Below are 19,092 nucleotides of genomic sequence, written 5' to 3'. Positions count from 1 at the left end.
TAGTGGAATTTTGAGGTGTCAAAATTTGGTTTAACCAAACTTGCATGTTTGCCAAATAAACCCCACAAGTTTGAGTGGAATTTTGAGTGTCAAAATTTGGTTAACTCAAACATGCATGCTTGCCACATAATCCCAAACATTTGAGTGGAATTTTAAGTGTCAAAATTTGGTGATCTCAAGTTTGCATGAACATGCAAACTTGACTCTTTAAATAGAGTGATCATGATACTTGCAAAAGGGATTCTTCATCTTGATGAAAAACCTCTCAAAAACACTCTCTTCCATCTTTACAAAATCCCTCCCAAGTTTAGTCACTCACCGGATTCCACAATCCTGTTCTAAGGCCGGAGAATAGTGGAGAAGACACTAGTGGTGGTTCGAAACCGATTCGTGAGGCAAAAGGAGTTTGAACTACAAAATGTTAGTATTTAAACTCATTAAGTTTTAATACTTAGGAACATGCTAGTCATTGGAGTTTGAACTACAAAAGGTTAGTATTTAAATTCATTAAGTTTTAATACTTATGAATATGCTAGTCATTTACAATAATTGATGTTCTAAAAGTGCCTAAGATCCAAATTGCTTCCGCATGTGTTATAGTAACATCATTAGGGGGTGTGCAAGCACCCTAGGGATTCACACTCGCACGTGTGAGTCGTGTGTAGGGAAGTACTACACATCTAATTTGTCCGAGACTCGAGGGCACCCTTATGATGATTAGAAATAGATCCCTAATTCATGATTGCATGTGTTTGCATTAGCATGGCCTCTATAGTGGGGTCACTTATTGAGTATTTCTACCATGTGCCATATTGTTTTTCAGGTAAAGGCAAGGCGTCCATGTACGATTGACGACGGCATCGTGATCAGAGACTGTGGCACGTGCAGGATAGTTGCATAGTTAAAATTCCTAACCTTGGTTAGAATAGGGCATTTGCATTTCATTTGTTTAAATTATTTAATTTGTAATTATTTTTATCTTATTTTGAACTCTAGCATAATGTTTGAAACACGTAAATCCGGCAGTGTTTTCTAGAGATTTAATGTATTCTAAAATTTTAAAATTTCCACGGTTAAAGATGAGCATTTTTAGAGTTATATTCTGCATTAGAGATGAGCATGAGAGACGTTAGTGGCGACTCTAGATATGTGAAAATTTAGGGTCGTTACACCATCAGTGTTGGGACGGTTCTATGGTGCAATTATATTGATATTATGGAATGTGAGGTTGTTGCAGCTGAGGACTTTGATATGGAAGTTCTTGCTATCAATTCTCTTCACGGTTGAATTGGTGATGAAGTTGAACATCAAACTCTAAACATTTTGTATAATCAAATAATACTGTGTAATTTGAACATAACCCAATAAAATTGAAAACTCTAAAAAATTTCAGTTCCTTATAGGATTCTTTTCACTTGATTGTTTAAAGATTATGCTCTAGATAACGAAGAACATTTATCAAATTATAAATGTTATAACATTAGAGAAGACATGTAAGAGGCCCTTTCAAAAACAAGCTGCATGAGATTGAGAAGGAAAGCTGAAGGCATATTGCTTACAATGGAAAGTTAGGCACAATTTATGCATTTACGGCAATCATTCCTTTCTCAAGTTGCCTTTCCTTGGCCATCAAGAAATCCTTCCCTAGTTACAGCAATCATTCCTTTCTCAAGTTGGCTTTCCTTGGCCATCAAGAAATCCTTCCCTGGATAATGTCAATCTATCGACATGTGCAAAAGTGATCCAATTATCTCCCTAGAGATTTTTTTTTTGTGCCTACACTATTCCTCCAAATTGAAAGTCAATTGGGCCATTACAAGGTCCTTCAAAATTCCTTTCCTTTACTTCAAATGTCCCTCTCGGAATAACAATTGCACTAGAACGATTGGACGTGCATCCATCTTTTCATACATTTGCTAAAGCCTACATTTCAAAAGTAACAAAAATGATAGCAAACAATTGATCAACTCAACTAGTGATAATATTGATGCTCATATTGTATATTTACCTTCGTGATGTCAGTACGAGGCACTATGTTACCATATCTTTTCAAAGGTAAAACAACACCAGCACTAGATTGAGCATCGATGATAAAAGATAACAATAATAACATCAAAATTGTAGCAGCCAAGAAACTCGACTTGACCGTACTCATGCTGCTTTTGCTTTCTTTTCTTTTTTATGTATATTGTTTGAAAACTAGTGAAAGACAATGATATTTTGTTTTAGATTTAGAAATTTTTATGTATTTAATTCTAATCGAAGAATAGAAATCAAGTTGGGATGAAACTAAAAGAAGTTATGGATTCATCTCCCTCTCTTAATCCAAACATAAATTGATAATTAAATGTTGTTTATCGTTTCCCTAAGTTGTTTATTAATGGGTGTGATGTAATATCTGTCTCACTCGCCTTTGAACAGTTGAATCTCAAAGAAACTGGGCATTGGCCAAACCGAACGAAATACTTATGGTGGAAACTAAGCTCATATAAATGAGACTTCCATAAATAATAATTAAAAAAAAAAAAAAAACTCTTAAATCAACGCCGGTAATGTCTTATGTCTAGGATTTGAATCAAATTTTTAAGTATGAATTTGACACTCTATGGCTCTAGCATTTTTCGACATCTTTTGCAATATGACCACATTATTTACTCGTCATGAATTGTTGCTAAGAAAGGAGATTATTCTTATCGATCAACATGAGGTCACCAAATAAAATATTATTCGAAACTAAATATGCTTAACTTTTGAATCTTATGATTGAACCACCAAAATTAGGTAACGTGATTTTTAGAGATAGTTTTCACTCCTAGGAACAATTCAAAATAAGTAAATCATGTGACCATATCACTAAAGATGCAATGACTTGTCAAGACCATCAGATGCCAAATTTAGATTCCAAATCGAGGTCCAAATTTTAGGTATGAGATTACATCTTAGGAGGCATGTGAGTAAGAAAAAAACATGCTACAAAAAACAGCGTTGGTTTGTGTGGATAGTTTTCACTCTTAAATTTTAAAATGGAAAATTTGGTTATATTTGATGCTGACACATGCCCTGTTGTTCTGCATGTGTCATAAATTTGATACGTGTGAATTGTTTATGAATTGATATGATTATGATATGTTATGTATGTGTTATGATATGTGAATGTTATGATTACTCTTACATTATGATGTGTTCAATGATATGTGTGAGGTAGGATACGAAAGGGATGTGATAAATGTAATGTAACGATATGACTAAGATATGATTAACAGAGCGATATTGTTAGGTTATGTATAGAAAATTATATGATTATGATAGATTGATAGAACAATATGGTAATGATACGTTCCTATAACGGTATGACTAGGATACGTTCATAAAACGATATGGTTAGGATGCGTTCTTGTAACAGTATGTCTAGGGTACGTTCCTGTAACGTTATGATTAGGATACATTCATGAACCGATATGGTAAGACTAGGATACGCTCATAAAACGATATGATTTAAGATATGTTGGTATACGATATAACTAAGTTATGTTCATGAAATGATACGACTCTGAGATGTATAAGAACGATATGACTATCACAAGTTTAGAAACGATATGGCTAAGATATGCATATGGAAATGATATGACTAAGGTATGTTTATGAAATGATACGACTATGAGATATATAAGGACGATAATACTACGACAAGTTTAGGAAACGATTTGGCTAGGACATGCATATGGAAACAATATGACTACAAAGTATTTACGAAATGATATGATTATGACACGACATGCGAATGACGGAATATATATATATATATATATATGTTGTCATATGATATGAAAATGATATAAAATATATTATAGTACGAGTGATAAGTTGACATGTTTATGATATAATATATTGTGATGTGATATGTTATGGTATGATATGTATATGATGAAAATTATTGTGTGGAAGCATAGAACTGATGGTGTTAATATAAGACATGCGGAAGTAATTTGGATCTTAGACACTTTTAGAACATTAATTATAGTTATAACTAGCATGTTCATAAGTATTAAAACTTAATTAGTTTAGATATTAACATTTTGTAGTTCAAACTCCTTTTTCCTCACGAACCGATTTCGAACCACTACTAGTGAATTCTCCACTATCCTCCGGCCTTAGAACGGGATTGTGGAATCCGGTGAGTGACTAAACTTGGGAGGGATTTTGTATATGTGAAGAGAGTGTTTGTGAGAGGTTTTTCTCAAGGTTTTCCACGAGGAAGAAGAAGACCTTCTATGTATCATGATCACTCTATTTAAAGAGTCATGTTTGCATGTTCATGCAAATTTGAGATCACCAAATTTTGACACTTAAAATTCCACTCAAATGTTTGGGATTATGTGGCAAGCATGCATGTTTGAGTTAACCAAATTTTGACACTCAAAATTCCACTCAAACTTGTGGGGTTTATTTGGCAAACATGCAAGTTTGGTTAAACCAAATTTTGACACCTCAAAATTCCACTAACATGATTTTTCCATTAGATGAAAGTCAACATTTTGACTTTCTTCATTTTAATTAGATGAAAGTCAACATTTTGACTTTCTTCATTTTAATTCAACAATTAATTTGAATAATGAATTTCAAATTAAAGTAACATTAAATAATTAATTAAACTATTTAATTAATATTTAATATTAATTCAAATGCCAATCCCAGTCAATTCCGACACATAATTGATTAAGATATTTAAATCTTATTTAAATATCTCAGATTCTCTCTTTTCGTTTATTTCGTAAATAAAATAAAATTGCGGTTAAATATATCGTATATATGTAACGCATATTCCCTAATTTGAATTCGAACACTTCGAACTCACTCGTCACACTGTTCTATGGTTTAGTCCGATATGAGCTAGCAGAGGGACCTAATGGACCTATAGATCATGGGCTCCAACGATTCAAGATTAACCGATTAAACTCATTAACCTGGTTAACCAACATTCGTTAACTACTAGGACACTCCACTATAGCCTAGTAGTTGCACTCCCCTCACTATAGATATATTTCTGTCCATCTGATATAACCATGATTAGTAAGTCGATCCTTCACAGGTTGTTCGTAACTAGAGCTGGGTCAATTTACCGTTTTACCCCTGAAGTTACTTCTTGTTCCTTATGTCTCACTGATCCTCTAATAAACAATTGGTTTGTGGTCCAACCAGTAAACCGAATCCCTCTCAGGCCAATGAGAGGGTGGGGCCCCTTGTTCAAGACCTGGAGTCAGTGCTTAAGGGAACTACCTTTCTTCTATCCCTAAAAGTGGGTAGGAGTGAATTCCGTCTTGCACCCCACGTCCCCAGCCATTCACCCAGTCTTACCCCTGAAATGGGAGGCCTGTTGAGTCGGCGAACTAGAGCCACTCTCACCCATGCAAATCTAAGGATAATTCCGAATAAACAGGAGTTCATGGTTAGCTCAGGATTAAAACCGAGTTACCTAGGTTATCGAATGAAAAGAAAATCAGTCTCAACAGTAAACGACTTTATAAAGTGAGAGTGGTTTTCTTCATGGTCCGATCTTATGCAATACTCATTGCATAGGACGCCCCCACTCACATGTCTCCACATGCACAATTTAGTGATCGCATTGTTTATATCATATACAAAAGTGGGCCGCATCCATAGTGTCCCCAGAATAAGGTACTCAGCCTTATCCTTATACTATAGATCATTTTGACTATATACTTGAACTTGATTCACTCTTATGTCTCTACATATAGTTCAAGTAATCATACTATAGCCAGAGTGTTCTTAGTTTATTGGATTTAGATTAATGATCGTAAAGTTCACTTTATAATATAACAATCTTTACTGAATAAATAACAATAATAACTTTATTGAAAATAGAATATGTTTTTGTTTACAAACTATGAGTTGTAGGACATAAAACCCAACAAATGTTTTTGTTTACAAATTATGAGTTTTAGGACATAAAACCCAACAAGAACGTTATGATACGACATATTTATGTAATCTGAATGATATGATATGATTGACATGCAAAACGACGAACTAGCATGAAATACAATTCCGACCTATGCATGAAAGATATGATAAATTATATGATAAACGATATGAGAAATGATATGAAAAACGATATGATATGTATGAAACGCTAGCGGGTTTGTATTAAAAAAAATAATGAAAATAGAAAAATGTTGCAATCTCATGCATTATTGTGTGCTCATGCATTGAGGGATACCCCTACTCCTTCACGATGGTACCGATGCGTACACTACTAGGTAGGAGAACAATAATTATATTTGACATAATGCTGTTGTGATGGCTGCTACTCCTAACGGGTGTCCGACATTGAGAGCTACCAAAGAATGCTCACCCGACAAGAAAAGGGGGCCTAGGAGGTGTGCGAACTGACTGGTGGGTCCATACTCGCATGTGTCGGCCGTGTGTAGGAAATTAATGACACATCCAAGCTGCCCGTTAGAATAGCCGCTGTAGGAAAATAGACTGTTATAATAGGTCTCGTCATTGCATACCCATGTTCTTGTATTTAACCCCAATAGTGGGGTCACTAACTAAGTATTTCTTCAAATACTTAAGCCACGTGCTACTTCTATTTCAGGTTAAGGTAAGACGTTCATGTACATCTGACGACGACATCGCAACTCAAGACCATGACACATGCATAGGATAGTCGCATTTATTTTCTTAGACTTAAGCTAGAATATGAAGTTTTTAATTTGAACGTTTATCTATTTTATTTAGTCTTTTGTTGTGTCGGTTTAAAAGTGTTTTCAAAACATGCAAATCCATGGTGTTGGATCCGTATGGCAAGCGTAGAGGGGTGAATAGAGTTTTAACCATAAAAGTATTTAAGCTCGATTAATTTTTCTAATTATGAGTTTTTTTTTTAATAAGTAGAAGATGATAATTAATATAATAAAACAGTTCAACAAATAACTATAAAACAATTTTGAAATTAAATAGAAGAGGGTAGAAAATATAATAGTGTAGTTTTACAGTGGTTCGGTCAAACTCGACCTACTCCACCCCAAAGTGTCTGTTGTGAATCTGAATAAATCTTTCTCGACTCTCTCCTCAGATCAGAGCCCAACCGCTACACGGCTCTTTTTACAATTTCAAGAGCAAACTCAATCCTTTCCACGGCTCAAGATCAAACCGATACAAGTGTCTAAATTTTGTAGAAACACATCACAACTTTCTAAAAGAGTAATTTACAATTTAATCCGCCACAAATATTTTCTCACAATATAATAAACATTTTTATCAAGAATAAGACGAAAACAAATAAATATGGAAGCTTGGGAGGGAGCAAGGCTTTATAAAAATTGAGATTCAAACACATTAAAGAAATTGTGTTGTGTATTGTAAAATAGGGAGAAGTGAATGAGTTTAAATAGAGAAAAACAATCTAAAAAATGAGAATTAATATGGACTAAAGAGAGAAATGAGAGTGCCATTAAAATATTTTTTTAAAATTTATGGTTAAAAGAAAAATGTAAGGTAGGTCGTATTTTTATATTTATAGTTAAAGAGAACTAAAATGTAGACATTTAAAGTATTTTATATTTATAAAAAATTATAATGTAGATCATTTAAAATATCTTTATATTTATTTATATTTATTGTTGAAAGAAAAATAAAAAGTAGACTAAATATTTTTATAATTATAGTTGAAAGAGAAATAAAAGGAAACCATTTAAAGGTAGACCATAATGCAGTAAATGGGAAGTGGGCAGACATCAGTTATTTCGACTTGATGTCTGCCCACTTTTTTTAATATTTGCTTGAAATATTAAAAATGATGTCGATAAGAAGTGAGTCGACGTTAGTTATTTGGACTTGAGTTAGTACAATTTACAAATGCAGTTATGATTGAGATAAGTTATTGTTGACGTATAATATTTAGAGAATATATTATAATAATTAGTTATGAAATATTTTAGATATTACATCTTAATACTTCTCGTTTTATGATTTAATTAACAGTATATTTTATTTTATTCTCAATATTTAATTAATTAGGTATTAGTTGGTAGATTGTATCCTATTGAATTGAAAGGTTATGAATATTAATGAGAATACACACCTTCTATCCTAATTCTATTTCTCATTCTTAACGTGGTATTAGAGCACTGATCTTAGTATTCTTAAATATCAAAATTTCCTTTTGGGTTAGGGTTTGGTATCCGAGCCAAAGTCAAACCCTAACTCAATTAGTGAAGCCTTTACAGCAGCCGATCATCCATCGTGATAAGTCCAATAATGTATCACAACAACTACAACTTCCAAACCATCGTCATTGCTTCCGAATCTCAATCATTCTACTAGACCGAGAACTGTGGTTGGCAAACTGTTCTCGATCGTCCAATATCAAGAATACGTTATAAGCATCTTCAAATTTCTCACCAAGCTCAAAGGTGACATATTCAAGATGTTCGTATTTTCTTTCACAACCTCTCAAGTAATCCAGAGCACCGATCTTGGTGTTATTATCCAACTTCAAAACTTTGGATGTTTATTTAACACATTCTTATTATATTCATCACTCTGATCAATTAGGATATTCACTTGTTACAATCAAATTAAATGGAACAAATTACTAATCCTGGAGTAAATCATTTATGCATAAATCAAGAAGCAGCTCTTCAAGTTCTGAGATACATCAAAGGCAGGCTATTTCTGAGTTTTACATCTTTTTGGGAAATTCAATAATTTCTTGAGAAGTCTAAAAATACAAACGACTCAAAGGTGGTCTATTTTTTGTTTTGCATCTTTCTTGAAAATTCAATAATTTCTTGAAAATCTACAAAACAAACCAATGTGTCCAGATCATCAGCAAATACTTGTTTAGAGTTAACTTGACGGATATGTTCACTATTGGGAAGACAAAAGTGTTATTGACCTACACTCTCTTCTCAAAGAGACAAATTGAGTGTTATTGACTTACACTCTTTATTTTCTGGAAGACAAGTTGAGTATTATTGACCTACACTCGTAAAGACAAGTTGAGTGTTATTGGTCTATACTCGTAAAGACAAGTTGGGTGTTATTGACCTACACTCGTAAAGATAAGTTGGATGTGATTAACATACACTCTCTAACTTGAGGGGAAGTGTTGTGATATAATATTTAGAGAATATATTATAATAATTAGTTATGAAATATATCTTAGATATTATATCTTAGTATATTTTATTTTATTCTCAATATTTAATTAGTTTATATTTTCTTTATTTAGAGATATTAGTTGGTAGCTTGTATTCTATTTAAAGATTATGAATTTCAATGAGAATACACATTGGATCGCAATTCTATTTCTCATTCTTACAGATTCATGAACATAAAATTTGGAATTTGTAATAGATAATCACATATTTCTCAAGGTGGCACCTCTGAAAGGAATATTGAAATTTGATAAAAAAGGCAATCTAAGTACCAACTCCTCTAGTTGTTGTGCATAATGTATTTCATATATCTATGCTATGGAAGTACATGGCTGATCCATCACATGTTATCGATCATGAATCACTCCCTTTGTTAGAAGAGACAAGTTATGAAGAGAAACCAACAGAAATACTCGCAAAGGAAGTACGGTCTCTACGTAATAAATATATCACGTTGGTTAAAGTATTGTGGAGAAATCAACCTAGAGAAGAGGTAACTTGAAAGCACAAGGACAAGATGAGAGAGTTATCTTGATATAAACCAAATAATGTATGCAGTTTATATATAAATAAAGGGCAGTGTGTAAAGTTTTAGATTTAAGAATAAAAATATAAAAAGAAAGAAAGAAATAAAAATAAAGTAATGAATAGAATCAGAAATAATCTACGAGGGTGGCACCATGGATTGAATGGGAAAAGGTTGAACTAAGGGGAAAAACGACAACAAAGCAATGTCAGTGGCGGCGATGACAAACCACAGTGGCAACCAAGTGGGAGAAGGTTGAAAGGAGGGAGAACCAAAAAGGGAAAGCAATAACGTACAACACATAATCTTCTTTTAATTCAAAATACTTTAGTTAATGGACATATTCATAAATTTAACAATTTAATTTTGTATTATGTCATAGCTTAGTTCATATGGGTTCATGTAACTCGAGAGATTTAAGGGAAACAAATGATGAGTCCATATTTTAATAAGGAAAAGAGAATTCTAGATATAGGAAGAGCTTAAATTATAATTAAAATGTTGGATGTATGCATGGTTGAATACTACACCCACGTTAACAGTAAGTTTATTTTGTCACTATTCTTTGCTTTCTTCTTTTTTAATTGCATTATTTTTAGCATATTTTAAAGGGAGTTGTTAGATATATGGATTATATTTTATAGGAAGATTTTATTGTTGTTTAATTTTGTATTTTTGGCATTTATTTGAGAGCTTTGTGGATCCATCTTGGATTGTTCTATTTGCTTTATTTTACTTTTGCATATCTTTTATCCTTATGAGTTTCGTCAGTTTTTTGGATCAAATCTAGCTATGATTTTATTTCATCATTTTATTTTTCTATATTTTATTTCAGGGCTTGATTTCCTTACGCACTCAATCGCATTTTTTGTAGTGTAGTGTATATATGAACATGTATATATATGCTAAGCCGTTCTTATCTTTCTCTTGCTTGCTTATATAATGTCTCTTTAAAAATATATATATATATATATTTATTGAGAAATTTTCTTAAAACTTATAGTCAATGTTAATCAAATTGTTCATATTTTTTAAGTTAACATTTGAACGTCACTAAAAATAAAGAAACGGACAGAAAAAAAACATGAGATATTTAAGTCAATATAAGTTAAATTTAGATAAATCTCCAAATTAAGCAAAATTCAAGAAATAATTTTCTATAATAAAAAATAATTCTTAATTAGCCAAGATAGTGAGAAAATTTTTAGAAATGGCTATCGGAAGAATTTGGTTTACTAGATTTTCGAGAATAAATGACACCATCTAAATAGTTGATATAAGATCTACTATCAAAATTTGTTCTTCATTCCATTTGATCGGTAATTCTAAATAAGTTTCTATATATTGACACTAGAAAATCAATCTTAGTTGATATAGTGGAAGACATTAAGATATCATCAAATAAAATTGCTACTAAATGCTGATTAGGGTGTTTTTAGCAATCATACAAGAAATTCAATTTCTTAAGCTTTATTACTCCCTATGAATTATTTTAAAATATTAAAGTTTATATTTTCAAAATTGGTTTAAAGTAAGTACAATTAGTACGTGCTAAGATGTTGATATTTATTAGAATCAAGAACAAAAAGATAAATTGTTTTATCTTAAATGATATTTATAGTTAATTTGATTAATATCAAATTGAATAAAATGAAAAGACTAGTAAAAGATAATTCTCTAAATGTTAGAGTTATTTACATGTCTATAGATCTTGTTTTTAATGCAAGATAATTATTGGTTTTTTATTGCAAAATACTACCCGACCAAAGAGCACTTTGGACTTCACATATTCTAACTCAAGTGATCTGATGAATTCGAAAGTCATAAAATATTGTGAATATTTTATCCATTTAAATAAATCTACCAAGACATTATGATCATATCATAATGAATAGTATACCTTGTGTACTCGTTGACAGAGAGTGAAAATAAAAATAAAAAATAAAATGAAAAGAAACAGAACCGTATTAGATATAGTCACATAAAAATAAAAATAAAAATAAAAAGTTTTGCAATAGAAATTGCATTATGAATAAAAGGTATATACTAGTAATAACCTGAAATAATATTCATTAAATAATTTTAAGTGAAGCCTTAACAAAAGCGGTTATTTATATTTGAGAGTCAAGTGGATCCTAGTTATTAATTGGATAAGTTTGATCCTAATGAGAAAGTTATGAGATGACTCAATTTTATTGAAATCAAATTGTATGTTAAATGATTAAGTTGAAGGTTTATTAACCTCTAAATAGGTACGATGGACGATGATAAAAGATAAATAAGCTAAAGCCATAAAATCGAGGGATTTACAGATTTTCTTGATGAGGATAAACTCACAGGATAAACATATTACTTGTTATGATGTAATCTTTCAATCTAACATAAATAGATGACTATCTAATTAATTTCAAATAAATGATTTTAGGATAATTCTGTATGCCCTAAGAATAGAGATTTAAGGATAAATGTTAATATCCATATATTTTATATGGATGAAACTGTTGTTAAATACTTGATGGAAAACTTATGTATCATTCAAATATGAAGTTAGAAGAATAATATCTTAAATAACCTCAAATGTTGAGATTATATAATTAATTATCTTTCTTGATTTGGAGACAATTAATGCATAAATGAGAATTGTTTAATATGCCGTTAGTTAGATTATATCAGTTAAACGAACAGTATAAACAATAAATATTTGAAAGTTGTTTTAAACACGGTTTAATCTCCCTCTTCATTGTGATGATAGTGATGCAGAGAATAATATTAAGAAAATTATAAAACATCAATATATAGATAATGATTTATATAGAGAAAGCATCGTGAGGTTACTAATGATTGTCCATTCCTTCTACAAGGTCAAAGGAAGTGGGGTTACAAAATAATATCCTTTTGGATGGATCAAATGAGAGATACAAGGTTTAGTCGGTAGGTTCTCTCGACAATATGGACTAAACTATAATGAAACGTTTAGTTCCGTGGTGAATATCACTATCATAAGGTCTCGCTAGCATTTCCAGTAAGTAAAGATTGAAAATTATGACAGATGGTTGTGAAGAATGCTTTCTTACACAAAGAGTTAACTAGAAAATTTACATGAACCATCCGAAGAAATTTGAGAATGCAGTTTAAGTCATTAGTCGGTATATGCAAAGTTCGAAGAAGTCTAGTTTGAATGCAGATCGATGGATCTTGAGATATGTCAAAGGTACAATCAACTATGGCCTTTTGTACAAAAGAAGCGGATACTACAAGCTAGCTGAATATTGTGATGTTGACTATGCAAGATATCACGAACCCAAAGATCAAGCATCGGGTATGTGTTTCAAACTCGATTTGGAAACAATTTGTGTGTGTAGCAATAGATAACGAATAGTGTAATTGTCAACTACATAAGCAAAGTATAGATCAACTACTAGAGCAGCTCAAGAAATTACGTGGCTAAAACTCTTAAAGAAGAATTTGCACCAAAAAGTTGACTATTTGATACCACTTCATAGCGACAACCGATGTATGGCTCGTCTAGTAGAAAATTCGATGTTTCATGGTAGAATAAAGCATGTAGATGTGCACTGTCATTTTGTTAAAGACAAAGTTTTGTAGGAAGAATACGAATGTCCAAGTGGCAGACTTGTCTACAAAAGGGCTGAATACTTGCAAACATGAGGTCTTTCGCTGTCATCTCAACATGGTGCGGCGAATGAGAACTAGTGCTGAGGGGGAGTGTTAAAATATCATCACTAGTCCAATAGAGTCAACCCCAATAATTGTATGAGCACATTGTCTACGTACGTTAGAAAAATGATCTAGGTATTTTAGGAAAAAAATGATTTAGATATTTTAAGAATAAAGATACTTAAATATTTTAGGAAGATGATTTAAGTATTTTAAGAATACATGATTAGATATTTTATGAATAAACTGTCTACCCTCTCCTATAAATATCGGGCCACCGAACAATTTTTTCATCCTAAAAAATTTCAAGCATATCAGAGTGCATAGTTTCTACGCAGTGTTTTGTAATTACTACGCGAATGGTCTTAATAAAGACTGTGAGTGTTTCTCACAAAAAAAAAAAAATTGTGTTCAACAGAACTCTCATCAACATCAGCTGATGCATCTATTTGAAAGACGAAATCTATCTATATAAGGCTTTAATCGACAAATTAATTGAGGAAAAAGGTTGAATGGGTGAGAAAGAATAAAGAAATTAACCAAAATTAGTGAGAAAGATTGGAATCACATGTTTTTTTTTTTTAGAGATTAGCGAAAATATCACAATTTTTAGGCCAATGTTTCTTTTTTAACCATAATGTTGACATTTTAATTTTTAAAAAATTCACAATTATTATGTAAGTTTAAAGTTCCATAAAATATAAAATATCAATTTAAGTCTTTATTAGTTGATTTTAAATATTTTTTTAATATAATTGAACTAATTAGATACCAATTATAAAATTTAGAAAAACAAGGTTGAAACTTTGTAAAAAAAACATCGAAAAAAAAAAACAAAAATGATTGGAAATGTTATGTTAATCAACAAAATCTTGTCGTATATGTGGTCAGCAAAATCTTGTCAGCAAAGCTTCCAACGTGGGCGTTAATAAATGTGGCTTTTACCCATCTTCAAATCAGCTTTTAAAAAGATTTTTTTTTTTAGAAGAGAAATATGTATTGAATGAAAGTCTTACGTCCGCTAAATGAATGATTATGGGTTTATAATTCATAAATACTCTCTCCATTGTATGAGGTCTTTTGAAAAACCTAAAGCAAAACCATGAGAGTTTATGATCAAAGTAGACAATATCGTACCATTATGGAGGATGGTGTTCAACTGATATGGTATCAGAGTCATGCCCTAAACGTAGTTATGTCTTGCCATGTCAATATCAAAAGAACTCTCTCCATTGTTACGAGGCCTTTTGGGGAAGCTCAAACAAAGCTGGACAATATTATGCAATTGTGAAGAGTGGTGTTCAACTAACAATATGAACTATATGAGAAAATCATATACTAAATGGATTCCAAACTCGCTATTGTTTAAATTGCAACATCCACATAAAATCACACACTTTCACACGTGAAAACATATAATTCAAACTTGAAATCGTAATACTTAAAAGAGATATAATTATGGATAAATCTCAATTAGAGACCTTAAACCTAATATAGGAAAGATGTTGTAGCCACCAAATCCAGCTTTATAGAACAATTCAGCCCATTCTTTTTCATTTCTTTCTCTTCCACCAACCGTCACCATCATCAACACGTCCCAAAACAGTTGAGTTTCAGTCAACATATCATTCTTAATGTCTTCATCTCTCACCACCAAATCTATTATCATCACTTTCCCTTTCTTTCCATTGCTCGTGATTGCCTCTTTACATCTCTTCAGTATCTTCACACATTCTTCGTCACTCCAATCGTGTAATATCCACTGTATAACGACATGTCGAATTAAATTACAAATTAAAGTGTCAGTTGGATCATGTCATTGTTGGATGATGAAAGTTCCATATCGGCTAATTTAGAAAATGATCGTGGGTTTATAATCAAGAAATACTCTCTCTCTATTGGTACGAGACCTTTTGGGGAAGCCCAAAACAAAGCCATGAGAGCTTATACTCAAAGTGGACAATATCATACCATTGTAGAGAGTCATGTTCGTCTAACATGGTATCAGAGTCATGCCCTAAACTTAGTCGTGTCAATAGATTGGTAAATCCTCAAATATTGAACAAATGACTCCAAAAGAAAAGGAGTCAAGCCTCCTTGAAGGTAATCAAAAAATGACTAAGACTCCAAATAGAATTTACCATTGTGGAGAGTCGTGTTCATTTAATAGTCCTCACCTTCAATAGAATTGCACCAGCGGGTGGGATTTGTTGAAACATGTCCCCTTCAACAAACATCAAATTGTGGCTTCCTTTCAAGTCAGCCACAACTTGGGGAAGGTCAAAAACAACACATTGCATTTGTGGAAAGGCCTCAGCGATGGCTTGTCCAACGGTTCCAGTGCCTCCTCCAACATCCACTAATAACTCAACTCCCTCAAATACACTTTTATATTTCCCCAACAAAACACTCGTCACCAACCTCGCATCACTAGCCATAGCTGCATTAAAAACCATCCCATCTTTTGGTTTCCCACCCATATGCTCCCAAAATTGCTTCCCATGAGCTGTTTCGAATGGGGTTCGATCGCGGTCACTACGGAGCCAAGTCGATATAAATTGCCATGGATCGACGAGGACTGGGTCGAGCATGGAAAGCAAAAAGGGTGAGAGAGTTAAGGGGTTGTGTTCAAGAAGAAGAAGAGATGAATTGGTGAGTGAGTATGCCACTTCTTGATCATCTCCTTCTTTGCTAGGCTCATGTATAAGGAAGAAGCCAGCGTAGGCCAATATACGCATTAAACGGTGGATGTGTTGGGACTTTTGAGGGTCAACTTGGAGAGATGAAACGAGTTGAGGGAGTGTCATGGGTTGGCCATGGTGGCTGATGGCGTCTGGAATGCGGAGTTGGACGGCGCATTTCAAAGCCATGGAGTTTATGAAGTTGAATATGTGATTCCATATGTGGGCTTGAGCGTTTAGCAACTCCTCGCCTTTCATTGCCATCTCTCTATACCCTTCTTACTCAATATATCAATGCCTTCCTTATGCCAACTCCTATATTTATATACAAATTTCTTCAATAAACAATAATATAATCTTTTTGCGTATCCACGTTTTAATGTGGTGTTCCCATTTTTTCCTTCTCAACCCTTTCTTTTCACAGGTTGGTTTCCAAATTTGGATCCATCCTATTTTTATAATTTCAAATGGGTTCCGTAGTTGGTAGATTGTCTATTCTCTGTCTTTCATCTATGAATATAAAAAATGTGAATCAAAAAGCTTGAATTAATGAAAAAAAGTTACTGATTTATTTTAAAACATCAAAAAAAAAAAAAAAAAAAAAAAAAANAGCTATATATTTATACAAAATATGAAAAATTCATTCATATTTAAAAATATTTCTCAAAATAAAAGTTTAATAATAGCAGTTAATAATTAAAATAAAGAAAAAAAAAAAATCAGAACTTTTAAGATCAGATAATATTTTAATACTAAACTAATAATGATATCACTTAAACTTTATTTTTCTCCTAAATACTGTTGAAGATGCTCCTAATCCTTTCAGCCCAATCCAGAAACCGAAAGCCCACCGCCCCACGACCCATACCTTTCATTGCCCAGACAGAATGTGCAAAGTCCAGCCCACGTGTCAAACCGGTGACCCGCTCCTCACCCGTTGACCCACACCTCAATCCGGTGAACCGTGCCCCTTGACTCTCACGTGGCTGGCACTTGCGCTTCCAGCGAGGTTCCTCTCGACTCGGCTTGAAGCCTTCACGACTCGACTTCTCGACTTAGGCGGCTCCGTATAAAAATTTTATATAGTTTCCTAGGTTTTAGACCCTCCTATATTCAAGGCATTTGAGGTCACTAAGACTCCTAGTTATCCAATTTTAGGTAGCTTAGGACTTTTATTGGAAATAATTATCATGTTTAGCTTGATTAAGATGTCGATATATCCGGAGTATGTGATATGGATGTCATAGGTGAGATTCAATGTCAAAGTATAGTGTTCGAAGCAGCTACAGAGTAATCAGTAATTTCGACCAAGGCCAACCAAGTAAGTGACCTTATTGTTGAAATGAGATGATTGACTGATGTATGATGGTGCATGTCCTGTGGCTACTGAATGTACTATATTATTTAAGCGATGCTTATATGTTCTTTGTATTGACATGTGATGTATGCGATGTATGCATGTGATATCCATTAATGAATGAAATAAAATGTCATGTATGTCATGTTATATTTGGTTATGTAAAGTTATGTGATATGTGATGATTGTCATGTATACACGATGCATATATGAAACATGTTATGAATGAAAGGAGAAAAGAAATGAGATTAATGTTATGTTAGGAATGAAAATAATGGGATCTCAAGCATGTATGTATGTCATGTGCATCGGGGTACTTCCCTGTTATGTTATGCTAGTATGGACACGTACCTTTGATATTAATGTTCGCCATGATATCTTGCAGGCCTTTCCTTTTCTGAGGTGTCTGATGGCGTGTAGTGCGTTGTGCCCGACCAAGTCAAGCCCAGGAGGTACATATACGAGCCCGCCTGATGGGTCTATGTGCACGTACGTGGGCCATGTGTGGAGAAGTACTACACATCTAACCCTATCTGAAATTGGAAAGAGCCTAATTTCATGTTACCGTCTTAAAGAATAGGTCCCTAACATATTATGTGTGTGATTGCATTACTAACCTCAATAGTGAGGTGACTTACTAAGTATTTTTTTAAATACTTAAGACACGTGTTACCCTTATATTTTCAGATAAAGGAAAAGCTCTCATGCACAAGTACGGTGAATACTGGTAAAGGACATGGAAGTCAAGATAGGTCATGATAGAGCAGTAGAATGCATTGAATTTCAAGAGTAGTTGATAGGTGTTTTAGCGCAATTTATTTTAGGTTCAAAGACTATGTTATCCTTATTTTGAATTGAATAGGTAAGTCATGACTTTATTTTAAAAGTATTTATTATGAATTTTCCCATATGTGTTTAAAGCATTCATGGGTGACGTCACGTAAAAAATTCATAAATATCCTTAAAATATTCTTTTAAAGTCTAACACTCCATCTCCATAATTAAATATCCAATTTTTCTTTTAAAATTATTACTTCTAAGATTTTAGTGAGTGTTGAGACGGAATTTGAAGATATGAAGTAAAAAAAAGGTTGAAAATTTTTAAAAATTTAAGAAAAATATAAAATAAAACAGTAAAAATAGTAAAATTTTGTTAAAGTCAACGCATGGAGTGGAACATGTAATTAACTTAGAGGTGAGTTAATTAGGGAGAAAAAGATAAGAGAGAGAGAAAAGAATGTTTTGAGAGGGAGAGAAAATAACCATTGGAGACCTCTTGATCGGCGGCCACCTAGAGTCATCTTCCAACAATAGTCCCTTCATAACAGTTTGTGAGGATATTTGGAATACTTGATTCATTTAAATCTGTGAAGAAATGAGGAGAAATGAGGAGGATCGAGTCAAAAGGATGAGGATATTCACAATACTTGATTCATCTAAATCTGTGAAGAAACCAGGAGGATCAAAAAGTAAGGCTTTTGAATTTTAAAATCCACTAGATCCTTGATGCATTAGCCAGTAATGTTTTAGAAATAAATTTTGCACAACTTTCATGAAAGAATCAGAAGTCGAATGAGACTGAGAAGTAAAGTCTCGATGAGCCTTAAGAACGGTGAGTTTTTTAGTTTTTGACCGACTTTAAATACATTTCTGTCTCTTATAATT

The 19,092-nt window shown here is 32.7% G+C and overlaps 1 protein-coding gene across 1 annotated transcript; it reads right to left on the bottom strand.

The window, feature by feature from the left end:
• Positions 1–14,751: 14,751 nt before the first annotated feature.
• LOC111807057 (probable O-methyltransferase 3) lies at positions 14,752–17,800 on the bottom strand. Its single transcript, XM_023692624.1, has 3 exons — positions 17,779–17,800; positions 15,567–16,345; positions 14,752–15,151 (listed from the first exon to the last, which is right to left on the bottom strand). Exons 1-3 carry the CDS (start codon positions 17,798–17,800, stop codon positions 14,846–14,848), a joined length of 1,107 nt encoding a protein of 368 aa, XP_023548392.1. The 3' UTR covers positions 14,752–14,845.
• Between the last annotated feature and the right edge of the window lie 1,292 nt (positions 17,801–19,092).

Source organism: Cucurbita pepo, chromosome LG12 (genome assembly GCF_002806865.2).
Source record: "Cucurbita pepo subsp. pepo cultivar mu-cu-16 chromosome LG12, ASM280686v2, whole genome shotgun sequence".
NCBI classification, from domain to species: Eukaryota; Viridiplantae; Streptophyta; class Magnoliopsida; order Cucurbitales; family Cucurbitaceae; genus Cucurbita; species Cucurbita pepo.
The sequence above is the reverse complement of the archived record's forward strand: the minus strand, read 5'-3'. Positions and strand labels throughout refer to the sequence as shown.